At 34.7% G+C, this 27259-nt stretch overlaps 1 protein-coding gene across 1 annotated transcript in view; it reads right to left on the bottom strand.

Moving 5' to 3' along the window:
- Positions 1–1854: 1854 nt before the first annotated feature.
- PCM1 (pericentriolar material 1) overlaps positions 1855–27259 on the bottom strand; it is a 55510-nt gene continuing 30105 nt past the window's right edge. Inside the window, exons 22-40 of the mRNA XM_015830880.1 lie at positions 26397–26587; positions 25311–25479; positions 23792–24150; positions 22391–22558; positions 17733–17905; positions 17524–17652; positions 15797–15917; positions 14658–14798; positions 14295–14428; positions 13831–13965; positions 12804–12968; positions 11632–11691; positions 10285–10414; positions 6622–6779; positions 6067–6142; positions 4847–5103; positions 4464–4556; positions 4225–4348; positions 1855–2961 (exon numbers count right to left, since the gene is read on the bottom strand). Of these exons, the coding sequence (XP_015686366.1) occupies positions 2936–2961; positions 4225–4348; positions 4464–4556; positions 4847–5103; positions 6067–6142; positions 6622–6779; positions 10285–10414; positions 11632–11691; positions 12804–12968; positions 13831–13965; positions 14295–14428; positions 14658–14798; positions 15797–15917; positions 17524–17652; positions 17733–17905; positions 22391–22558; positions 23792–24150; positions 25311–25479; positions 26397–26587 (2809 nt within the window). The 3' untranslated portion in view covers positions 1855–2935. The remainder of the gene's footprint in view (positions 2962–4224; positions 4349–4463; positions 4557–4846; positions 5104–6066; positions 6143–6621; positions 6780–10284; positions 10415–11631; positions 11692–12803; positions 12969–13830; positions 13966–14294; positions 14429–14657; positions 14799–15796; positions 15918–17523; positions 17653–17732; positions 17906–22390; positions 22559–23791; positions 24151–25310; positions 25480–26396; positions 26588–27259) is intronic.

A 27259-nucleotide genomic window follows, 5' to 3' on the forward strand; every position in this document is an offset into this window, starting at 1 on the left:
TTTTATCAGGCAAACAATGCTGCACTTCTGGGTGAGTAAGTAAGATATGCGGCTTAAGCCTTTGTATTTAACAGCTGTGCTTAGCTCTGGTCAGGGCCTGATAAAATGTGCTTCAGAACTCAAGGAGCTTGAGCAACTCTTCCCAGAAAGAGTGTTAAATTGTAGATAAATTATATATCTGCATCTATTTGCACTCTTAAAAGCTTGGGAACAGACTCTGACATGTTGCATAGCCATGCTGTTTGTACATCAATGTGTATACATGAGGGGAAAAAATCAATAACAAATCAATATTTGTTCAGAAGGAAGCAAAGACTGGCTATTCCCATTAGCTTTTTTTTTCTCTCACGGATAAAAAATACATTTCACTGAATTATGTTCCTAAAAGTTGTTTCCTAAACGAGAAGTCTCATTCTGTACATACTCTACAAAGTGAATTCACAAAAAATTAATTAAATGTTATCTGCCTTTTAATTAAGCATGTGAAAATCTGCTGATTTCAACATTTCTCACTCTGTCAGAACCAGTTCTGCTTCAGCTTAATTCCCAGGGCATCTTTACTCTGCAAGCTTAAAACTGGCTAAAGAACTTGAACACACTAAAATTCCTTTTAAGATCTCCTAGATATCTAAACTTTTACCATTATAGTAAATTCCCAGCCTAGGGCCTACCTAACGTTTATTACTACAACCTCTTTTCCTATTGCAACACAGGTCATGATACTGGTCAGTGCACATTGTAGTGTAACGTGTCATGCTGATTGGTAGCATTGGTAAGGAGGCACTCCCCTGAGGAATACTGACCTGGTTGCTTGCCATGCAGTTATGCTAAGCCATAACAAGGAACAAAGGAGCTTTCCAAGAAAATTTATGAGTTGATGCCGTTTCCATCTCTACTGAATGCAATGCTAATGGCTGGAATTCATTGCAAATTCTCTGGGAATTGCGGTATATTTCTCATTCATTTCCCTTGATATACTGTATACATAGATATTAATGTCTTAGTGCAGAGGTCCCCAACCCTGGTCCGTGGACCAGTACCAGGCCGCTGTATGCCAGCAACTGGTCCGCACAAACAAGCAAAGCCCCATCTGTGGGATGCAGGCAGCACACAAAACCACCCTTCGGTCCATGGAAAAACCTCCCTCCACGGAACTGGTCCCTGGTGCCCAAAAGGTTGGGGACCTCTGTCTTAGCAAGTCTTCTAAATGAGTGCATTTTGCAATATTCTGAATCTTTGGTTCTGTGTTTATTTTCCAACAATCCCTACAAAGTATGTAGGTATTAGTGGAAGACTATGGCATTTTTATCTAAGTACCTGATTTTGGTTTCTATTGAATGAATGTTCTTGTTGCTACTCAGTTTTAAGCATAAGCAAATACACACAATCTTCTCAAAGCAGAAGAATTTGTTCATTTGTACTTTTGAGTTGAGCTAAGACTAAACAAGAGTACAAGGTACAATTAAATACTTAATATGTTAATCTTCAAAAGTATTCACTTCGCAACCCCAGGCATGCTTGCAGGCACTGCCCTTTTTGCTTTACAATGCTCTGATCCACTCTGTGCATCATTCACCTGAATAGCAATAGACTTTTAGGGTCACATATCTGATTTTACATAGTGAGTTCAAACTATGTTTACAAGGGGAAAATTTACTTATATGAGAGATATGAAAACAAATACATTATTTCAAATATATTCTAGCCAGGTTGGTAAGGCATCGCTGGTAGTTTTATAGAACAAAATCAGGCATTAGTGCCATCCTGCACATTCATAGCAAGAAGGAATTTCATACTGTGGTAACAAAAAAAACCATCATTCCAATTTTGGAAACAAAGGACTCTAGATTTAGATGTGTTTTCACATAATATTTTATCACAAGGTGAACAGTTGTATTCAGAAGAAACAGTTTCTAAAGGTACAAAAACAATCGGTGAAGAATTCTGAAGTTGTTGAAATAATGACATATTTAATATATTTAACTTTCCTTAACATTTTCTGGGCTAGTCCCTTTAATCAAAATATTCTAAGAAGAAAGTACTGTATATACAACTGTTTGGTGGAGATGGTGTAAGGGTTTAATAAGTAAGTTGGTCAGTTCTTACACACAGATACAAAGCTTACATTGGTTTGGGATACTGTCCCAAACCTTTGTCCACAGATAATCACTTCAGCCATGTAATCACTTTTGAGCTAAAGACTTATGATGACTGATGAAATGGTTCAGGGAGCAATCATTAGAGATTTAACATTATATGTTATAAAGACAAAGATTTATTATCATGTTATATGTGCTAAGAGATTATTATTATGATCATTATTTAGAGAATTATTTTTGTTTCATTTCAATCTGATCTTTTTACTATAGTTTTTATTAATCCTCATTCTCTCTTTGGCCTCTAAATTGCTTTCTGATGAAATAATTATAGTACAGGAAAGCTTATACTGTAATAAATTTGTCAGTTTTAAGGTACCCCAATATGCTGTTAATATTGCAAGAAAAGCAAAACTTTAAAGAACACCTTTGGATCAAGCCCATTATCATGTGATGAGAACTCAGGAACACTTTTAAACAAGCTACCAATAAACTGTTTTTAGAAATGAACACTTTTCTCCTTGAATCTATTATTACTCATGGATCATCTTAGCTTCATATAGCGTTGTTCAAAACACACCTACATACAAGTCAAACTTTATTTAAAACTACAGGGTAAAATTGCTAAAATCACAATAATAAAAACATAAGAACTGCAGCCAGACTGAAAGTTTAGCTGTTTGAACTTTTATGAGAAAAAATTTGCAAGTCTATTCTAAAAGGCAGTGTGTGAAAAACTACTTTACATTTTATACAGATTAGAACACATGAAACGTAGTAGTGATTTCTATTTGCATTTATCAATGAATTAGGCCACAGAGACGTTCCAAGGGTCATTTTCATGCACTCTGAGTTCCGACAATCTCTGAAAAAAGAAAATAAAGTAACTATTCACCAATAATACAGAATATACCTTTATACTGGAAAAAGTTTTGACAAAAGTGTTTATAAACTATAGTCAACAAATACATATGATCAGACCATATGACTTCGTTATTCTCATTGTGAAGATGGAAGTTTATTGTTCCCCACAATTAATACATATCAATGTGTACTTCCATCAATATAAATGGATAATTTTGGGTGCTGTCAAAAAGAGTTTAATAATTCAATAATAGCAGAAAACAAAATAGATTATCACTGTGCAAAACTTGTCCATTTAGAACAGAATGTTCTGGAAATTCTGGATAGTTCCAGTCTCTTTCCTGAACATCTTTGATCCTCCTCCTAAACAGGTTGTTTGGGGATAGTTCAAAAATTTACAGAAGTAACTTCTTTAAATGGACAGAATTTCGCAGTGTTGAATTGCTTCTAGTTTAGACATTATTAAATATCCCTGGGAATAGTTTTTGTTTAGTGGTTAAGGTACCAGGCTAGAAAGCAAGAGACTATGAGTTCTATTCCTGCCTTCCCCATAAAAGCCAACAGGGTGACTTTGGGCCAGTCACTCTCTATCTCAACCCAACTCACCTCACAAGGTGGTTGTTGTGGGGAAAACAGAAAGAAGAAGAAGATGCATTGGGTATATTTACCGCCTTGAGTTATTTGTAAAAATAATAAAGGCAGGAATCAGGATACAAATGATTAAAAGAAAAAGAAAAATAGGAAGGGCCAGAATGGGAATGGAACATTCCAGAGTTCTCTAGGCCAGTGAATTTTGTGTATTTTTAAGAAAAGATAGGAACTGTTCAATTAAATTTCACTTTGTTAACTGGTTCACAATCATAGCAAGACAAATTATAAAATGTAAATGTTCTCTGACTTGATCTTGATTCCTGGTCATTTTCACTATATAGTTCTGTTGGGCAATGATTCAGGAATCGTTTCTTATTGCCTTATTCTAGGAAGTTTCTTTCACTTCCCAGTCTTGCCTTCATCTCTGGGGTTTCTTGATGATTTGCCACTCATCTATAACAATCCCCTCTTACTTTTTTAGGATAACTAAAGTCATCAAACTTAACTATATAGATCTATTATTTCAGTTAATAAGCAAAAATGCTTTAAGTCTGAATGCTGAACAAAACTAAAAATGTTTATTCAACTTTTTCTAGTTCTAGAGTCTACAATCTGCATAAAGTAAACTAGTATGAGTAGGATAAGCATAACTAAAGTAATCAAAGATTCTCACCAGGTTCCTTCAACATTTGAGGATCTCCTACTAATTCCTCACCCTGCCTTTCTGCTTCAGCTAGAATTTCTTCCGTGATACTATTTGTCTGAGACTCTGCCATCATTTTTTTCATTAGTTCATCCTGAAAATGGATCAAAAGAGTAATTCTCACAATTTACTAGTCTTGTCCACTTGTTCTGCACCATACTCTTAAAAATAACCTTTTTGCTTTGTACATTTCTTAGCGTAATATTTACCTCTGAGTAAACTGCAAGTTTAAGCGGTATGTCTTCAACTTTTACAAAGTCATCTTCATCAGATTTCTGACTTACGTTTCCGGAACCAGTTTCCTATAAAGAGAATGTTTTTAATTTTTAATCTGACTTTCTTCGAAGAGCTCAAGGAGGTGCCCTTAACATTCTTCAGTTTTATAAGTTCATTGCAATAATTACTTATTGACCACTTCTTGTTATGAACAGGAAAAATATTTCAGTAGAACCAATGTAACTGAACTAAACTAAAACTAAAACTAAACAATAAAACCAAAGTCTAAAAGAAGCATTCTAGGTAGCTAATTCTCCAACCATGCATTCTTGAGGCTCATGCCACATTACATTTAAAAGTCAAAAGCACTACGTACATATTCATTAACCAATACAGGAGATTCTGTATCAGGACTGCCAACTACAGAGCTTTCAGGTGTTCCCGATGATGATTTTGAGTCTCCACATACTGCGTCTATCGTTTGGTTTTCATTTTCTGCTAATGGAGAATTTGTTTTTTCTGTAGCTAATATAATGCTGGTATTAAAATCTTCAGCAACTCTAACAACTAAGGACTGCTTTTCTTCTGTAAGATTAAGATACTGAGGTACAATAGCAGGTATATTTTGATCATCTGAAAAATAAACAATATTTAATTATGCTGCTTGCAAGGACTGGGATTTTATAGCAGTTTACACAAAAACAAAAGTTAGTGAATATGGAAAACATTTCAAAAGGCTACATTAAAAGATACATATATTTTATATAAATGATCATGTTAAATCATTTAAAACTATTCTGCTATAAGTAACTCAAAACTTCAATATGCTGAATTCAGTTAGACATATTGTTAAGATGTACAAGATTGCAGCCTTAAAGGCTGAAAGAATAACACATTGTGTCATTTTGCCAATTAAGTTTATACTCTGAATCCAGACTGTACCTAGAGTTCACACTACAAATATATTATAAAATAATAAGACTTTGAACAATAAGCAAAAAAATACTTGAACAATTTATATAGAAACAGCATATGTCTATTTGTGGCCCAGAAATTATTAATATGAAGTGTTCTAAGCAAAAACATAATAATACAAAATCAACCTGTTTTGTCCATCTCTTTCTCTTGTTCTCCTTCTGCTATTTAATTTTCTCTTACCTATTTTATTTGTTTTAACAAAGCCAAAATAATGTAGATCTTGTTAATGTTACTTATATTTTCAAGTCTAAAAGCATGAAATGCTAAACTATGAAAAAGCAGGATACACTTAAGCTCTGAAGTAAGAGCTTTGCCACATCATGGAATCCTTTGTGTTGTTTAATAAGTGTAAAGTATTTATAAAATAAAAACTGAAGAGTAGTACCTAGCTTTTATTTAACTCCTTCCACATAATTAAATAAGAAAAAGCAATTATTTATATGAGTGTATTTCTGTACTCAATAGAATTTATCTTTCTAGTCATCAAAACACTTGTGGATTAATTCCACCCCAGCCCAAACCAAGCACCATCCAATTGCACAAAAGTTTCAGATGATTTCTTTTTTTCCCTAAGAACAAAAAATACCTTGTAAATAAGTTTTTCTATATTCATTTTACCTTTAGCATTTGCAGTGTCTTGTTCAGAAGATAAAATTTGACGCACATTTAGATTTTCTGATATGGACTGTGAAATCTGTGACAAAATAAATTTATTAACTATTTTGACACATTTAAACATTAATTACTTAGTATTAATTAAAGCTCCAATCTTATGAAGCATATGAAGAATCTTAAATTCAATGTTAATATTAATGTTCTGCTTCCATTACTTTAGCAAGCAGGAATATTTATTTATTTGGACTCGACTTGGTTGGACTCGATGACCTCCACAGTCCCTTCCAACTTTATTATTATTATTATTATTATTATTATTATTATTATTATTATTATTAATCCATTTTTTCTGATATATTACATTATTACTGATTAATAATCCCCATCAAACTTCCAGTCTTCCAGTTTGAAAAGCTATTGTATTCTTACTTAGCAAATTTAAATTTCATAGTTTTACCATCAATGCATAGTTCTAAATTTTCTAAACAATTATGTTAATAAATCTTTCCAAAGAATGAAGACCTGTCTAGCATCAACACACACCGATTCCCTCAATACCTGTTCTTCTTCATTTTCAGCTGTTGTTTCATTATTTGCCTGGAGGGAGGTTTGAACATCTACAGGTCCTTCTTCAAATTCATCTATTTCTTCCTCTTCATTTTCATCTTCTCCACTTCCATAATTAGTGAAAGCCTGGGTTTCTGCTTTAGACAAGCCTAAAATATGAGAAATATACTCAAAACATAAAATAGAGCACAATGGCTAAATTTCTGGAGTCCGTGATCTTGCATGAGTGTTTGAAGTTGCACCAAATCACAGACCTCAGAAACTTTAATTCCCTATGCGAAAGATGTTTGCTGTACTTGTCTCCTGCTCAGGCCCCCAAGTCCTTTCTGCCTGAGGGCAGGCCTGAAGTCTGCCTCGCACCCATGTCCAGCCTGCCGGAGCTCGCCACACCAGAGGAGAAAGTGATCCTGTTGTTCCTGGAGCCTCGGAGAGCGGGGGAGGCTTCTACATACATCCGGAGGTCAGATCTAGGCCTTGGAGCCCTCCTCCAAGCTGTTGCCACCCAGAACGGAGGTCAGGTATGCTTCTGCATGCCTCTGGAGGTTGGATCCAGCCCTCAGAGAAGTGCTCCAAGCCGTTTGCACCCGGAATGTAGCCTCCGGAGGTTGGATCCAGGCCTCGGAGGCGTCCTCCAATTCATTTGCACCCGCAACGGAGATTGGGGGAAGCTTCTGCATGTCTCCAGAGGTTGGAACCAGGCCTCGGAGGACTGCTCCAAGCTGCTGCCGCCTGGAACGGAGCCTCCGGAGGTTGGATCCAGGCCTCGAAGGCCTGCTCCAAGCCATTTGCACCAGGAAGGGAGACCAGGGTAGGCTTCTGCATGCCTCCAGAGGTTGAATCCAGGCCTCGGAGGCATCCTCCAAGCTGTTTGCGCCAAAACAGAGATTGGGAGAGGCTTCTGCATGCCTCTGGAGGTTGGATCCAGGCCTTGTAGGCGTCCTCCAAGCTGTTTGGACCTGGAACAGAGATCAGGAGAGGCTTCTGCATGGCTCCAGAGGCGCAAATGGCTTGGAGCAGTCCTCTGAGGCCTGGATCCAACCTCCAGAGGCATGCAGAAGTCTCCCCCAATCTCTTGTTCCGGGTGCAAACAGCTTGGACCAGTCCTCTGAGGTCGCATCGCAAACAGCGCAAGAGTTCAGGCACCCATTCTCTGCAAAAGAGGATCGGTACCTGAACTCATGCAATATTACGGCACCCAGGGGCTTCCATCAACTCTCCTGTCCCTCAAAAGCAGGAACCGCAGCAGAGAGGAGACAGATTTTTTCAAAGTAAGTGAGTCCGGTGTGGCAAGAAGGGAGGGGGAAGCACGAGGTATCTTAGTGGGTCGGGGAGGTCTTGGGGGCCTGTTCCATCACTAAGCCCCCCATGGCCTTCCCAATCCTAAGATACCTCATGTACACTTAACAAGCTGTGTGTCTCATAACGAGCAGGGAGTGATCTCGTTCAAGGTACGAGATTCACTCCCACAAATTTTCGAGTTACGAATGGAATGAACAGGTTCCATTCCATTCGTAACTCAAGAATTACTTGTATTTCAAAGTCCTCTGAAATGGTCTGTTTCCAGTTTAAATTCTGAACATCCTAAATTTTTTGTTTCAAAATAAACTATCAAGAGACATTAAACAGTAGACAAGGGAATTACTTGAGTTTAAGAAATACAAAATCAAAGACTACTTTGAAGCATAGAACTAGCTATTTGAGTCTCTAAATTGTACCCTAGATTCTACAAATGTAATTATGCAAAATATTTTAGATATTGAATATTGAGTAAAGCTAAAGCTGTGCATCATAGATGGATATCTAACAGCATAATTTTATGTTTATTTAATTATCCAGCATGTACAATATAGGATACTCCCAGACAGACTGGATGGAAGTCTAAGCCTATTATAGAAAGAAGCTACATATGTTCAACAATAATGGTATGTGCAGTACAATATTAAAAATGAATAAGGGTGTATTTCATTTCCTACTGGAGACACAGGAGTGAAAGAATGCTGTTGGAACAGTTCTTTTTATACATGTAATCAACTTTACAATGTAAGCAAAACTCTGTTAAATCAGGTTCAAGGCCAACCTAGTCATCAGCAGTAACTGTGAGAGGGATCTTGGAGTCCTACTGAAGAATCACTTAAATATGAGCCAGCAGTATGCTACAGCTGCCAACACAGTTCTAGGCTGCATGAAGACAGAGATAGAATCAAGATCATGTGAAGTGTTAATACCACTTTATAATGCCTTGGTAAGGCCACACTTGGAATACTGGATCCAGTTTTGTTCACCACGATGTAAAAGAGATATTGAGCCTCTAGAAAGAGTGCAGAGAAGAGCAACAAAGATGATCAGGGGACTAGAGGCTAAAACATATAAAAAACAGTTGCTGAAATTGAGTGTGTCTAGTTTAATGAAAAGAAGAACTAGGGGTAACATGATAGCAGTGTTCCAATATCTCAGGGGTTGCCACAAACAAGAGGGAGTCAAAGTATTCTCCAAAGCACCTGAGGGCAAGACAAGAAGCAATGGATGAAAACTGATCAAGGAGAGAAGCAACCTAGAACTAAGAAATTTCCTGACAGTTAGAACAATTAATCAGTGGAAGAACTTGCCTCCAAAAGTTGTGAATGCACCAACAATGGAAGTTTTTAAGAAGAGATTGGACAACCATTTGTCTGAAATGGTATAGGATTCCCTGCCTGAGCAGGGGATTGGACTAGAAAACCTCCAAGGTCCCTTCCAACTCTCTATTTTATTCTATTATTTTGTTTCTTAAAGTGGCCAGAAAGGTACCTCTGAAAAGCTTGCAAGCAGGAGACCAGAAATACAACTCTCCCACTATTGATCCCCTACAACTGGTATATGGAGGCATGCCGCCTGCCTCAAAAATAACACTGTGGCAGAGGTAAACAGATAGCCCTATCCTCATGAATTTATGTTTTCCCTGTTAAATCCACCTAATTCAGTAACTATCACTTTTGTGCCAATGAATCCCAGAGATTATTTATGCATTGTGAAGAAGTGTTTTTCTATCATCTTCATTCAGTAGTTCTTGATTCTAGTCTCTTTAGAAAGGCCTCTTTCTCCATGCTATGCCTGATGTTATGTAACTTAGTTATAAGAATGTAGTAAAACTCCAGAAAACTCTGGAGTGCTCCATTTCAAAATGGATTCATTTTGCACAGTTCTACTAAATCATGACTATAGTTTAGACTAGCATCTATCATGGTGGCACAGTGATAAGAATGCAGTACTGCTTGCCTGCAGTTTGGCATTTCGAGTCTCACCAGCTCAAGTTGACTCAGCCTTCCATCCTTCCGAGGCTGATAAAATGAGGACCCAGATTGTTGGGGGCAATATGTTGACTCTGTAAACTGCTTAGAAAGGGCTGTAAGGCACTGTGAAGTGGTATAAAAGTCTAAGTGCTATTGCTATCTCATTTAAACATAATTCAGGCTCAATAGGTGTAACAATCTACCTGATGCATTTAACAACTGGATTGGACAAACATGAATATATTTATTTATATTTATTTATTTAGCATATAGCAATTTATCTATAACAAGCTAGTAACAAGACAAAATTAGTGATCTTGAAATAAAATTTTAATTTCATTCCACTAATGTAGAATGGAACTATAAAGTCATTAAAGTTGCTTACTTATGGAGACTGGACAATTTTCACTCTCTTCTTCCTGATCAGAAGGATCTGATCTTGTACTGATTGGAATTTCTCTGCTGAATATTGCAGGTTCATGAATTTGCTTAATAGTTTCAGTTTCATCTTTGTCCTAGAAATAAACAGAATTATTGTCATACAGAATAAAAGCATTTTATTTTTTTAAGATTTATTTTTAATGATTAAAACAAGAATGAATCCTATAATGTCTATTCTATAAAATTTTTTAGTTCTGCTCAAACTGCATCATCTCTACAGGTATTATTTAAAAGCAGCTCGGGGAAAAATATTGTGGAGTAAGGAATATGAAAACCCTTTAGTGTGGAAGAACCTATTTAGCAACTATTACTCCTTGCTTATGAATCTCCAAGAGATATCTAGTTTGACTGCTGCTCAAAAGTTTGTTGGCCACTCTCACTATTAAAAAATTAATCAATAAAAGCTCCAGCAAAAACTAGATTCCTCTTACTATGCATCACTCTTAGTTAGAACCTCCTAAGCCCATTTCTTTCTTTCTTTCTTTCTTTCTTTCTTTCTTTCTTTCTTTTTCTTTCCTTTCTCTCTCCCTCCCTCCCTCCCTCCCTCCCTCTGTGTGTGTGTGTGTGTGTGTGTGTGTGTAGGATTATTAACTTCTCTGATAATTTAAGATAAATATAAAAAGTTCATTTATCTTTAAAAATTAATATAGTATTCATCAGAAGTGATAAAACACCTTCAATTACAAAATCTGCAAAAATAAAGAAATAGAAGATATAACGTGTTTCCCCGAAAGACCTACCCTGAAAATAAGCCCCCGAGCTTGATTTTTGGGGGTGGGCCTAATATGAGCTCTATCCCAAAAATAACCTCTAGTTTTGGGGCAAGGCACACACTTAAAAATCAAGCTAGGGTGGGGGCGGGGGGGTGGAGCTGTCCCACGCGCCCTGTATCCACTTACCTTGCAGCCAAGCCTCTCCTCGCCGGTCCACTTCTTCTGTGGTGTCCATAGGCCTGCATTTTGCAATCAGAGGTCTTTCTGGAAGCCCACTGCAGCTGAGAACCAAGCTGTGGATTCAATCCATTGCTCGGTTATCGGCTGCAGAGGCTTTCCGGAAAGGCCTGACTGCAAAATGCAGGCCCGAGCTCCATTCTGAGCTGCAAAATGAAGCTGCTCCTTCGGCTGCAAAAAACGTGGGCCAGCTGGGCGGGGCTGTCGGTGCTGGAGGTGAGTAGAAAAGACACTCCCCCCCAAAATAAGACTTGGTGCTTCTTTTGGAGGGGGGGGGGAAAGACCCGGTCTTATTTTCAGGGAAACACGGTATTCCCCACATTTTTTAAAAAATCCCTTACTTTGTCTTCATCAATATCTTCAGTAGATGAACATACTCCTCCTTCAAGTGATTTTTTTACCTAATAAAGAGAAATTTGAAAGAATATTGGCTTCTGTTCAAACTAAATACCAACCAGATAAGATGGAGATTGTAGGAGATATATAAATGAATTCTAAGCCATATATTCATTCTGCTGTGATTTCTTTTCAGTTGATACCAATTAAAGTATTACAATATTGTTTTAACAAGATATTTTAGTTTTTTGCAGCTTGCCCTATTAGAACTGGCTACTAGATTGGCTGAACACTTTCTCTGAAGGCTCTGGTTTGGTATGACAGAGATATATTTGAGTGGTTAAGTTTCCTTACAACGTAAAAATATAAAGGTAGATGATGCAAATCCTATTGTAATGCTAGTATTTTCAAACTCGTCTTATTTTTTGTCTTATGTCCAAACTGAAGGCAGAGTGAAACTTTAATTAACAATAATAAAAAAAACTAAGAAACAAAGAAACATTCTATTCTTCTACTGTTCTACAAATAATATTCTAAACTGAAGAATTTAAAGTACAAAGAACTGAATCATAAATAATAGGATATGGTCCTATTATAACTAGCTAAAGAAAACCTTCATGGTAGAGCTCTGTTCGACATTAAAACAGAAAAATTTCTGCATCCTATGACATCTGCAGTCTTACTAATGACAAACAAAATAAAGCAAAATATATGTCCTTCCTCAAATTCATGAGCACTAATTTCCAAAACATACCTGTTTGTTTGCATTATTGCATAAAGAACCAAAAATATCCTTTAATAAGGAAAATCTAAAACATGGTTTAATTGTCAAGCTGAATTACTTTCCAACCTGAACAGAAATTCTCTAATAGAGAATTCTTAATAAATTCTGATTTATTATCAGATCCGTGCTCATCAACCCCAGTCGTTATGTCTGGTGTTTGGAAACAATGGGAGCTACAAATGAAAATATCCGAGACCAACAATTGGAGAAAATTGAATAATTCAGAATTGAATATCATTTGACCTCAGGAAGAAGAATATTGACAGGAAAAGAACTACCAAAACTATAATTTAACAGAAGTTGAAATATATTAACAAAATTAATATATTTCCATTATATGAAACAAAATTTTATATTGACCTCTTTAGTATAAGATTGTGTCATTCCACCTACTTCTATTTTTGGTTTACATTTTTGCTTTGTTGTCAGACTGTTATTATCCAAGTCCTGCATGAGTTTAAAAAAGGCTAATTCATTGAATAAGACTTCAGAAATCTCCACAAGAAGGTCTTCTCCACAATCCTTTAATTTTTTACCAGCAAATTTTGCCAGTGAATCCTGTCCAACAAAAAAAAAGAAAAAAGGTTTAATATATCTATTATGTTCAACTTCCATCCTTTCCCACCTCCTGATTATATTCAAGGTGGCTGACATAGCATTATTCAACTTTAACATATTAGCTTGAAGGCTTTGTTACGATCATTGAATGAGTTTATGAGAAGGTTCTAAGGCATATAGCATTTTATTCTAAAGCAAAACAGACGAGAGTTTGGATTAAGTTGTCCCCCATGTTTCTATGTGACAGATACTACTTTTTCCAGATAGTTTGATTGTATATTCCTCATTCGATTAAGAAATCAGTACAGTATGCCAATTTCTAAAGCAAAAATAGAAGGCACGAATGACAAGTATTCCGGAATAAGCTCAGTCAAAAGAAATGAGAGTTGCATCTCAATCCTCCCTACAGTCCATTCTCCTTAAACTAACATTAAAAAGTCTAAAAAGGATTTGGATAATTCTCATTTTTAACCACCGAAGTAACATTTCAAATGATATATAAAAAGCAAGTTTCATTAAAACATTTGTTTTCTCATGCTGTAAAGATGAGCAGATTTTAGGTGTCAGCTTTTACAAATCAGACAAATGCTACAGATTGCACTTTCCATACTTATACTTGAGTTGCCAGATTATTTAAGCACTCTTTCATATTAATTTTTCAAGAAATTATAAAGTACTTAACTTTGATCCAGTAGTTTAGCTGCTATACAAACTGATTTATTGAAGTAGTAAAACCAATTGCCATCATTGATAAAAACATTCACATCAGAGTCAAGGTAAATAATCTTTCCAAGCTTTGCCAGCACCATAATGATTTTGAAAATAACCTCTGTTTTACGGAGCTCACAAATTGTATACTTGCCTGCAAAATGCTACCAAGTTGCTTATGAAATATCTTGACAAATTCTTTGCTTTCATCATTTTGTTGAGTAAGGGTTAAGACCATACGTTTTACAGAAGTCAAGAGTTGGGAAGTACATATTTCATCCATGTGCTCCTAGAAAGAGTTGAGATTAAATTTTATTTATTTATTTATTTATTTAATATAAAAAAGGTCATTGAATTTACATAACTTGCTTATAATCTGCATATAGAGATAAGAAAAAGATCAGAGTTCAGTCAATCAAGGGATTCTTTAGAGAATACTGAACATGAAGAAATATCTTAGCTTTGGTAAGAAACACTTTTACTTTGAATATGGGATAAGTGAAGTACCATCTTCTCTATAGAGAGAATCAGCTGCTTAAGAAAAATCTAGTTACAAGTTTCTGTAAGAGCAAATTCTTAATTTCTAACTGGTAATTACTGAAATCAGCATTATAATACCTTCAGAAAGGGGATAACTTCTTTCATAATTGCTTTTATTTGTCGATCCAGCTGCTGAGTATCTATTCGGGGGCAAGGAATAGAAGATACTTCAGTAGTCTGTGGTGCAGAATGGCTTTCAACTGCATCTGAACCTTTAAAAAAGTATGCTAATATTAATGTTTTTTCCTCTCACAAAAATGAACTTCAATATAAGTAAAGATTTCTGGATCTTTGATTACATAAATGCTTCTACGTTTTGATAAGTAAGCATACTGAAGAGTAAAAAGTTCAATATAACAATATAACAATGATTTTGAATTACATTCAAAAATCAATGCTAACATAGCAGATAGTACTCTGAAATATGCAACAAATTAATACCTTCCAATTTAGAAGATGGAGCAGTCTGGAGATTACTACAGCAACCATCCTCGGAATCAAGGTTTCCCTCTGCAGCTATTTTCATCCGTTCATATTCTCTCATTCTAGCCAATGCTTGATCTAAATGAATCACAGTGTTGCCTATATGTTGGCAAGAAAATCATGTAAAATAGATCTTTTAGCACTGAAAATCAAATATTACCAGGGGCAAATTAAACATAAAACTGCAAAAAGAGGAACCAAGATTATTTTTAAGTATACCTGATAAATCACAATTAGGTTAATTGGAACTTAATGACTGAATGCATGAAGAAGCTAACTATTTTGGGGCTTTATAATACTTTGAAGCTAATGCCTAACAGAAGGAAAAAATATTTTGCTTTATATATTAACAGTATTATGTTCTTTAATCTGTAACAATGGGTGCAAATTCCAAGTCACCCCATTAGGTATACATGTTTTTTCATCAAGTTGTGGCATTGCTCTTTATCCAAAACCAAACTGCTCTGGATAATTCTTGTTTAATTAATTGAGAAATAGAATGTGATGGCAATCACAGTTCTTATCTTTTTTGAATGCTAAGACTCAAAGAGAAATTCAAGTTTGAAAAAGGGACAACCTGTACCAAAATAGATGTTAATGTGACTGATCCTTGTTTAGGCGATGCATAGATTGTTCTAGTGATAAAACTAACAAGGACAGGTGGGTTCTCCTTTAACAACCACTTATACTGCAGCTGTTCTAACTTGTGACATCACTCAAGTTCTGACTGGTGCAGACTCTTTGTGGTCAAGAGATCACAAATCTGGCCCAGATTTCTAATCATTGCAGCATTCTAGCCACATTAGCGCAATTTATGACTTTCCCTGCCAGCTTCCTACAAGTAAAGTCAATGGGAAAAAGGCAGAAAGTCAAAAGTTGCAATTATATGAGATCATTGCTTAATGATCTTGCACAGTCCTTACCTACCAACCAACAGTACTAGGAATAGCAACTGCTGAAACTGCCATCATGTGACATTGCACTTTGTGCCTCATCGCCTAATAATGGAAATTATGGTCCCAGTTACAATTAATTGAGGACTATCTATACTCCAATGTCAATGAATTGCAAACTGCAATTGTCAGGTTGATGCTTACCAAGATCATCAGTAGCAAAAGGTTCAAAATTTGAAGACGTAGATCTAGTACTGCCGTTGTCTCTATCGTTTTGTTCAGATTCTCTGCAAGCACCTTGGTCAAAATTTTTTGCAAATGTCTCCTTAAAAAAGACATAACACAAAAAATTGACAATGCTTTTCCATAATCAATCATCCTTTTTGCATTTTTATACATTACCATTCCGAAATTTTAAGTAAGATTATTTTAAAACAGACTTCTCAGATTTGATCTCCTGCAGGTATACTGACTTGTAAGCTGGGAATTATAGAAATTGAAGTGAATGCATATACAGTGATTGGGGAACATAGTACATGTGTTCAACAAGACCAAGCCTCCAGCCACCTGCATAAACTGAACACAGATATATATGGAAGGTATGGCTAGAAAGAGAAGAGCTGTATATACCCTTCTACCAAAAAACTGCCAGTAAAAAATGAGATTATAACTCCTCCAGGCTATACTCTGAAAATGTTTAACAAATCTGCTTATTTGGAATGCTATGCCATATCTGCAATATCTTGGAACTGTTTCTGGTTTAAAGATTTACTTCTGAAAAGCACCAAACTCTCCTGAAGATGGTCCAGAGGAGGTCAGGCATGGTCTGAAACAGGACAGAACATTCCAAGTTGTTTAGAACTTTCATTTCCCAAATCAATGACTTCTGCACATTCCTAGGACACCTGACAAACATCATGTCAGACCCTCAATGTATTTCTTTCTTATGCCTTCATTTTCGGGTTCTGCCATCCTACTGGGGGAAGAGGTTTGTACTTGGAAGAGGGGGGGGCAACCTATGGGTCTTCTACAATGTATTTCCTTTGCTTTGTTCTATCATCTTTGAAGTATTTTACTTGGGTGTGAAAGGAATGTGCCTCTGGCCATCTGCCTTGATGGGAAGAAGCTGCGGAGAAACCTGATAGCCTTGAGAACAGTGCCTTATCGGTTGTTTCCCACAACAACTTAACACCTATGGATTGGTTCAATTCAAACCGGCAGGTTGGACACTTGGGAGTGGGGTTTGAAAGGGTTCTTTTAATGTAACATTTCACTCGGGAAATCCTCAGATGCTGCCTTACTCTCCTGCCATCAATACCTTCCAATAAATACCTATTGAGACAATGCCAGTTCAGTTTCAAGAGTTCTGCTTCCTTCGGAGAATTAATTGAGGCAGATCTTGCTATTTCTGTATCAAGAACAATTTTGTGTCTATGAAATAACAATTCTCACGTTAAAAAAGATTTTTAATAATTGGGCAAGTAAATTCAAACTACAATAACGTCAAAGCAAAATACTAAATCCATTTAGAAAGGAATCAGTATGTAATAAGAAAAAAACTATGGCAGTCTACATTATCTTGTCATTTTTTAAAAAAAAATCTCTTAAAAGAATGAAGTTCAAATGTTCCAGTAGGGACAAAAGATGTTATGAGAGTTAAGTAAAGAATTAGACAGCATAGTATAATTCAAGCTGGTTTTAAAAGATCTTCACAGTTCACGTTTTATAGGTGATTTTATCTACACTGTACACAAAAGTGTAAGAGTATAACTAGTCCTTTGCACTTATATAATATGCAACTCAGTAAAGTGGACAAACTAAATCTAATTGTTCAATGAATTTTATGCTAAAATCTAAAATAAAAAATACACCTTTATTAAGTAAAAGATCAAAGTTGATCTTAAAATATCCCTAAGATTTAAATAACTTACATCATCAGTGGTCACAAGGCTTTCACTTGGAGTAAGCTCTGAATTTGATCCTATCCAGGCATTTGAGTTCAATTGCTTTGGACATTCTCCTCTTGTATTATCTTCAGATGCATGTCTGGTCACTATGTCCTGCATTAAGCAATAGATTTTGTTAGAATTTTTTTCCCCAGAAATTAAAAAAGGCAACTTCAAATCAGTTTTCTATGTACCTGTAAAGCATACAGTGCTCTTTGCCTCAAATAATCTGTATTTAGCATCTGGAGTTCATGGAAAAGTTCAATTAGAAAATGAGGGCGAGATTCATTTTGAGATATCAAAGTAGCTACTTCAGAATAAATGGTGTCTCGTAAAGCTTCAAACATAGAAAGGTCACTGCCTGTTTCTGCAGGAAGACAAAGACATAAATACGATCATTATGTTCTCTTGATATTAATTTTTTATTAGAACAAAAATTCTGAGGAGAATATATAGCACGGTTGTGATATGGTCACACCTTCTAGGAAGAAGGCAAGTTCTTCAGCTCGTGTTTGAAAGTAATAAGATATTCCTGTTCAGTGGTTAATTTTCTGCAGGATGCTACCCTAGAGTTCCCTGATCTTGGTGAGGCAGTTGCTAAAAATATGAAAAGTCCTTACATGTGAACGAATTATAGAGCATGCCAATTATGATTCAAGTTATTTTGTACTTAATTTACATTTCTAAAACAAAATAATTTTCGCATATCTATCTTTGCAGAACATTTCCAGAAAAAGGCACATCATAGACCCGAACACATAGATACTAATGATTAACCACAATTAGATACATTCTCCCATTCACTTGTGAATTTTATTTAAAGACAGAATTACGTTCAGTAAGAAGTCCCCAATTTAATACTGAAATTCCAAGTGCGTGTAGAAATTTTTGTTTAATATACCAGAGTGGATTTGTGATCAGGGATGATATTCGAGCAAAGGGTCAATGTTCTGAACTCCAAATATTAATGCTTTAAATTTACTTCCAAATTTTTGCCCCATATCCTGCTATCAAGTCACTTTTATTTATATATAAATGTGCGAATTTCTAAAATTATAGCATAGTCGTAAATTATTACATGCATCATCTATCACCTCAGAGTACAGAGAGCCAAATCATTCCTGATATTTATGAACCTAATCAGTTTCTTTACTTCATAGCGGTGTCATGATTGTGAAGAGGTAGGCTATGATACTTTATGTCATAATTTTTTATTCAAGATCTCAAATAGTTGATTTTATTTGCCCTTGAATTCTGATAAGTGCAATTTTAGAAATCCAATGATGAATTTTGGCAACTACAATTCTTTTAAGCATTAATTAATTCAGGTCCTTCATTTTTTAAATGATAAAAGTCTTATTCTTATTCCACTTGACCCACAAGCTGTATTTTCTTGCAGCTAAGACTTACTACCAGAGACAACTGGGCACCAACTCTCATTTGCCAGCAGACACATCACTGAAACAATAGATTAAAATGTATAGCTATGTTGTGTAATATTTAGATTTTCAAAAGGTCACATAATCAGATGGTCTTCAGATACAAATAGTTTATAATAAACTATCATTATTTATTACAGCTTATATTTTTTGGAATGTTAGTAACTACTCATGGTTGATGGTTCAATCACAGTTCAAGAAAAATACAAAAAATAGTTACATATTGGCTATCTCAAGAAACAGCTACATATGCTAGTTTCTAATATAAAAGATACCACTTATACCCTGTCATAAAAGCCTTTCATATCTGCCTCATGATCTTTTAATAATAATATCTATTGAAGTGAGTAAGTAGATAAAAACCTTTCAGTGGTATGTAGAAACAATTTGAGGTAATGAAAGGCATATTCAACAATTAAATAAGCACATAAAAATAGAAAAATTAAAAATATGAAGGCAAGTAAGTTTAGAAGCTAAGCAGCTAGTGCATTACCTGGTGCTTGTATGCATGCATTTCTGTTAGACTGCTGCAGTATTCTCCTAGCATGTGCTGCAGGAAAGGTGCGGGTGGGAAGGACAGACAGTGATAAACACAAAATGTGTATCAGAAATAAAGGCAAGGCCTAGTGAAATAATGGGAGAATGTCTACTTAGTAATAGAAATGATTTTTTAAACTTCCCCAGGTAACCTTTTCATTCCAGGAAAGGAAAAAAAGAGTATCAGATTCAAAAAGCATTTTTCTAAATACATGGCTTTGCAATGGTCTCATACACAATTCTAGTTGAGACCAGAATTTACAACCAATTAGGTGCCAAATAAAGTAAAAAATATAATATAATTTCAACACTAAAATATTCTCCCATAATCTCAAAGAGCCAAAAAAAGAAGAAACAGATAAACATTTCTTCCTTAAAGGTAAAAAGAAAAACTGGCCCTTAATCATAGTTTGTATTATGAGTATGAGCCAGTATCTAGTCTCCCGAGTCACCCACTTGTTTTCTTTCCTCATCCATGGTAGCTATAAAATTAGATACTTTTACTTTGGATTTACAAGTTTTTAAAGAATTATGCAAGCTATAAACTACAGTAAAGATAACTGTCACTGGAACTAAGGCATATCTTTTTCAGACAAATCCTGAATAACATAGGAGGTTAATCTAATCTAAATATATGGTTGAATAAAAAAGGAAATATTTGATATAAAACCTAATTGTAAAGCTACAAAATGATCTGGGGCTTTCCAGTGCTGCAAGAGATTCTATTGTTTCTATTACTTCATAAATTAGGTGAGAAAAGGCAATAAGGAAAGTAGTAGTCTAGTGACTAGTCTACTTTGCAATTAGTGGGAACAATACATTCAAAAACTTATACAGAGGTACCTTGATATTCAACTGCTTTGAAACTCACTGAATTTGGTACTCAATGCATTTGACATGAAAATTTTGTCCTGATACTCATTGTTTGTTACTCAACACACAAGCTAGAACTTGTTGGTGTTGGCTGCCTTGTGACTCACTACATTATTCCTTATGGGAAAAAACTGTTTGGTGCTCATCGTTTTTGATACTCATCACACCTCTCAGAACCAATTAACGATGAGTACCAAGGCACCTCTGTATTGCTTAAAGAAGAGACCTGATAGCCATCTTTGTCTCAGGAAAGAGAATACAGATCCATTATTCCTGAGGTAAGATAAGAACCAATGGGTGGAAGCTTTATAAAGAAAGATCCAAGCTTGAAGTAAGGAAGAATTTCCTGATGGTGGCAATTATTAAGTAGTGGAACACTCTGCCCTCTGGAGTTCTGAGTGTTCCATCACTGGAGCTTTCAAGCAAATGTTATGGATAGCCATTTTCCTGGTTATTTCTCTGGAACCGAGAAAGAGACAATACAATGGAAAGTCTCAAATCTATCATAATTATGTGCCTGTAAATTTCATTCCATTCTACTACAAAAAGCTTTTAGTATGTTTTTCCCTAACTAAAGAATATTTTCCTAAAGCACCCAATTAGGCACTAAGCCAATTTCTGTAACCTGTTCAAGCTCCGTGGCCACATTTTCTTTGGATGCAAACAATGCAGCAACTGAAGTAAATCAAAAAGAAAAGCGAAGAGCTCTGAGATAGATTACCAAAGAAAGAAGACTGGGCTCGCGATTATAATGTTAAACTATGGCTTTGTTGCAGGGATATACAACTTCAGACCCCAGAGGTGCATGCAGTTCCTCAAATCCCTTAAGAGTTCCTCCAAAGTTGCCAATAAACTGTATTCTTTAAATAAATAAAGCATATTAACTAAATTTAACTAATCTAACTTGAATGAAATTTGAACTAAAGTCAAATCAAAACAAATCTAAATTTTGTCCAAACCTCAGATACCTTTTGGGAGTGTGTGGCTCCAGAAATGCAGGCACTGTTCTGAACACTCCCAGTTTATTGTTAAGTCTGAATATACCCACTCACACATTATGCATGTATACCAAGTATGTTTAAAACTACAACTGAGTAATAGTTTAGCTCTTCAAAATGAAGCTATTATACAGAGACAAAATGGGGCCTTCTTTTATTGAGTTTAACTCTCATTTATGAACAGAAGACTAAAGAACCTTATTTTGACTGTGTCCATCTAATTAATACTTCATAAGAGATTAGAAGAGGCTGCTAAATATTCACTGAGAGGAGTGATCTCTGAAAAATGAGCAAAATCATTGTCCAAGTCCTTCTGCCTGATTTTGGGATGTCCCCTTCGGGACCGGCTAGTCTATTCATCAAAATCCCCCAATCCTTAGTGAAGTATTTTTACAAGAGAAATTAGGTCTATCAGTCCCATCACACATTCTTAACTGCAGGTGTAACACAGAAACACACATCTACATGCATGCATATTGGATATATACAATGTAGTTTTTCAAATATGTGTGTGTGCGTATACATACATACGTATTTGAACAGTATACTTTTTCACTATATATATGTAGGCTTGTGTATAGTGAAAAAGTGCACTATTGTACAATCATTAATCAGGAATAATTTGATTCTTGAAACTTGTTGCTAACTATTTACTTGCTTTAAACATTTATTAAACAAATTGGTGAATGTAGTAATTAAACATATATTAACATAGTGACAACACAATCTATGTACAAATTATTTAAGCTGAAAGTTTTAATTTTAAATATCTTACTTGAATCCATTTGTTATTATATTTAAAAGGATCTTAATAGAATGGAAATGAAATTAGGACTAAATAAAAAAATCAATCCATATTTTCACAACAATATTTTTTATCAGTGTACCCTGTATTATGTTCTGTGAATATTCTGCTAAACAGCTAGCAGTTATGTGTGTTATGTGAAGAATATATGGATCCATTTATATTAGAAGTATATCATTGAAATATTTTAAAATAAGTACCTGAAGACATTTCTGATGATCTACTATATTTAATTATTTTCTCTAATTGTTCCCGATTCTTTTTACTGAACACTTTTGCTTGAACAAGTTCTTCTTTCCGAGTTGAAGGTCGACCACTGTTGCCTTTGTAAGGCTCACATGTACTAGAAACACTGGCACTTTCAAAACCTTTAAATAAATAGATTTTAGTTTTACAACTTATTCTAATTCTCCAAAGCTGTAACATTTTAAAATATCAATCCCAATGTCAATCTATTAAGCAAAATATCTTAACGATTCTACTTATAAGTTGAATCAACTAATTAAAAATGGTTTGGATTAAATTAATAAATGTTGATTTGAGTCAAATACCAAAAGGCATACTAACTAATTAAACCAACCATGTTACAAGACAGTATTATTTCTGAAAGGCACTAAAAAAGACATCTATAAACATTGGTTAGAATTTTTTTACAATGGAAATGTAAAGTGGGTGAGAAAGCATTCAGTCGTAAGGTCTTGTCCCATAATCTTTATACTGTGATTTAATGTCACAAAGTATATTAATAAATATCATTTATATGATGTGAATATTGTTTTGAATATAGCAAAAATATTATGTATTGATATTAGACAGCAAAAAATGATTACTCTTCAATGTTGAAAAGTATAATCCTAGTTTTATCATCATAGACCACTCTGCATTTAATTTGTTCACTAATTCCATAAATCCCAAGAACTCTTGACAGTCATGCCTTAAATTAGCTGGCTAGAAAAATCTCAATATTATTATATGCAAATGATGTTAAACTATTAGCTGAATGTATGGTTCTTTTCTTTATGACTACTTCCATTAACAATCAATGTCTACCTCTGGAACAATGTCATAAAAGCAAAAAGTAATGACTTCTGGGTAATCATCAAAATCTCTATAAACCTTGGGCTATGACCATGCTAAACATATACTTAATGACATCAAATTTCATGCAGAAGTAAATACCTTGTCACAGAGAAATAGTTTTGGCAAATGGCCAATTACCTCTCTTCACTGACATTTTCCAAACTAAGGAAAGCTTTCTTTTGGGCAAGCATAATATTTTGCAAATGGATGTAAAATATATAATCTAGATAATAGGGTTAAGAGGGAAAGCAGATTTGCTCCTTGTGCCATTGGACAAGAGAGAGTATAGGAGGAGTTTCCATCTAAGAGAAAAATATGAAAGTACTGGTTCAGTTACATCAGGAATTGCCACAGGACCTACACATAGGGAAAATAATTATAAAGTTTTACACTGATGCAGCCTATTTTAAGAGTTTTGTGGACTCAATTTTTGAGGTTTTCTCATCTCAAGAAAAAAATGCAAATATAAAGAGCAACACAAGCACAAAATGAGCCCAACTTTATATATACAGTTGTCCTACCATTAGCTCTAGGTCGTTTTTTAAACTGGGAACTACTCCTCCTCTTATTCTTGGACTTTGGTGTTTTGTCTTTTGAAGCCAGACTGGCCTGTGCAGATGCTTTCCTAGGTTTAAATGTTTTTGTCACAGTAGTTGGATCCACCGGGTCAGGCATGCTACTAAAGCTTTCCAGAGATTCTTCATCAAATTCCCTTCGTCTGCTTATGTCAGGTTGATTTTTCTGATTGCTACATGCTGCATTTTGCATGGGGACTGCAAATCCAGTCCTGAGAAACGGCTGTTTCTCTTTTCCTCCTTCCTGATACTCTTTTAACCAAGCTGATCTATTTTCCATTTCTTCTTCAGGCTGTCTCTGACTTCTTAATAAAGATAGAAACATTGAAAAGATATTTCAGTCATAGTAGTAAAGCCAAAGTTTTTAAGAAAAGTTAATAAAAATATAATTTAGCATAGTTCCATTGCTACTTTGCACAAATCTGTAATACATCAGTTCAGCAGCCTTCTTTACAATGATTCGGCATTCAATATAATCAGTGTTAACACCCTTTAGCACATAGTCTGGAAACACAAACATTGGGTTCAGAAAAAGAGGTTGAATGTGTCTTCAAACAATACTGAAGTATGGCAAAAGATGATAGGTTCCTGCCCCCACATCATTCTATTTGAATCACTGATATTTTCAAAAACTAGCTGCTGCCTAGCAATTAAATTGATATTCAGAGTAATATGGCCCTTGTAGCAAGACAAACCCAAAACTAAAATTATTCTATAATTTATTTTTTCAAATACAGTTTGAAATTAAAACCAATGATGCTCTAACTTTTCTCTTTATGCATTAACCAGCTGGGTGACTTTGGGCCAATCACTCTCTCTCAACCCAACTCACATCACAGGGTTTTTATTGTGGGAAAAATAGGAGGAAGGTGTGTTTGATATGTCCACCACGTTGAGTTATTTGTAAAAGTAATAAAGGCAGGGAAACAAATAATATACCAACTTTATTAATCAACCTCTATCATAATGAAAACCAAGCTATTCAGTGCTCAGAGTTTTCTACTAAGGAAGGTTCTTTGGATACAAAACATTATTTTGTCCTTTTTTTAAAAAAAAAGTAAAATATGAATCATCCTATTAGAACAGGCATGTCAAACTTGCGACGTATCGCAACTTTTTCCCTCTTGCCGGCAATGGAGTGAGTGCAGTTTCAACGTGACACATCCAGCCCGCGGGCCAGCAGTTTAACATGCCTGTATTAGAAGATCAGTTACTGCTGAACCTAAATGGAATCAGACTAATACCAAGTACATTTGAGTAAAGGAAATTCCTCATCTCAACAAATAACGCAACTTAAATATATCATTTATAAGCACCTCTTTCATTACGAATCTGTGTTCAAGAGAAAAGAATACCAAATACAAGAAAAACTTTCTTTTCACAAGCAGAGTATCAAGTGTAAATCATAACAGAATGCTGCTCGCCAAGCACTAGAAGCAGATACCTCATACTAGGTTTCAGATACCTTTGGTTCTCAGCTCCAGAGGTAGAATTACTTTCAAATGGCTTTGGAAATGCCATATAGTCAGCTTTTCCAGTACTGTTATGGTTTAAAGTTGGCTGATATTCACTGTTTTGAACATTACAGTTATGTGAAAAGTCCCCAGATGGGAACATCTGGCCAAGATTAATGCCTATAAAAATAAATGAGATCAGAAATAGATTATCTACATAATTCAAGTATTTTTTTATCACAGAATACAAGAAAAATAAATAAACACTAACATATTATTGGGTTTTCAAGTTATGTTGCTATTTTTCTTCAGGATACTCAAAATAGCTCAGAAGAAATTATTCCATTTATAACCATGCTATGTCAATCCCATGGCTATAAGACTGATTTGAATCCCAGTATATGAGATCTGTACTATAATTTATACAATTATAAGGAAAAAAATAAACTTGAAATAACTTGAGAATAAAATATATACTAACCTAGATACTACATTTTTTACTTAAATTATTTCCTAGTTAATGCATATTAACTGCAGAGACCATATTTCACTTTTAGTTGATTCTAGGGTACTGTAGGAAAGTTCAGTCTTATTCTGTTATATAAAATTTATTAACATCTGGATCAAAAGAATAGCAGTTCAGTTTTGTTTAGAAAACTGAATGGTTCAAATAAACATTATTAAACATATATCATCAATTAAATTCCTTTTATATTTTAACAATTTCTCTTCATTCTCGATTACTGTAAGACAGGCAAACATGTACTCTTTTATTCTTAATCTTTGTAAATATTCTTTTGAATAATATGAATTATTTTTTAATCTTAACAGTACTGGAGGAAAAATATTATTTAGATGGAAGCAATAAATTAAAACCACAAACTAAGATGTCAAATACTTTCTTCGCTATTAAAGAGGCAATTCAAGCAAGTTCTACATAACATTAACAAATTTAATTAATTAGAAGATACTTAAGAAAACCAAGTACAATTTGCTTTGAAGAAAGAACAATATGAAACTAGGCAGTGCTTTCTGGGCATTTGTTTGCAACAAGAAAAGCAGTATCATTGCTACTCCTAAATTCTGAAAATGCCTACCTGGTGGGAAAGAAGAGAAATTTGTAAATCCAGGCATATTGAACAAGTTCATTGCTTGGGAAGGGAAACTAAAGGGGCAAAACACAGTTGGTGATGGATATGGTGGTGCCCTGTTGTCTTTCTCCTCTTTGGGTGTTCTGGCCTGCTGTTTTTCTTGCTGATGCATGAGATTATTTAACATTTGCTTCAACCTGTTAAGTAATTATTTATGAACAGAAAGCAATATAAAGTTGGGGCAAAATATTAGTTTTAGGGAAAATAATTAAATTACATTTAATTATTGAGCAAAAGGAAATAAATTTTGCTATAAGTAGCTATAAGAAAGAATAAAACCAAGTTATTCTACATATTTAACATATACCTTAACCTCTATGTGTCTTTTAAAAACTAAGTAAGGCTGTTATTAATTCATTGTTGCTATAGTCCTAGAAATGTTCAATCTTTTAGAATGTACTTCAGTACTGTAATAGTAGTATATTAATTGATTATAACTTTATCAACCTTATAACCATACAAAAAAATAAAAATAAAATACAGGATCTAATTCTAGATAAAATAAAATATATTAATAAAACACATTTGTGGTAAATACCAAAAATCAGCATGTAGATAAAAATATATCATTTTTGAGCATACCCTATGTGTTTAAAATAAAGGGTTCTTAGCTTAACTTCCTTAACTGTAAACCTAGCAGTTCTGATCATAATATATACATGTCCACTATTTGCACATATTTTGTCATGGAATCCAACAACTCAAAATTTGTTCTAGAATAGGCCCTTCTTAAGAACTGCATCAAAATCTTTGACAGATATTTTTCAAATTGGAAAATAGTTTTGTTCTTTCGCCAACCAATTTAACGA

Source organism: Protobothrops mucrosquamatus, unplaced genomic scaffold (genome assembly GCF_001527695.2).
Source record: "Protobothrops mucrosquamatus isolate PMUCROS unplaced genomic scaffold, P.Mucros_1.0 scaffold_252, whole genome shotgun sequence".
NCBI lineage: Eukaryota > Metazoa > Chordata > Lepidosauria > Squamata > Viperidae > Protobothrops > Protobothrops mucrosquamatus.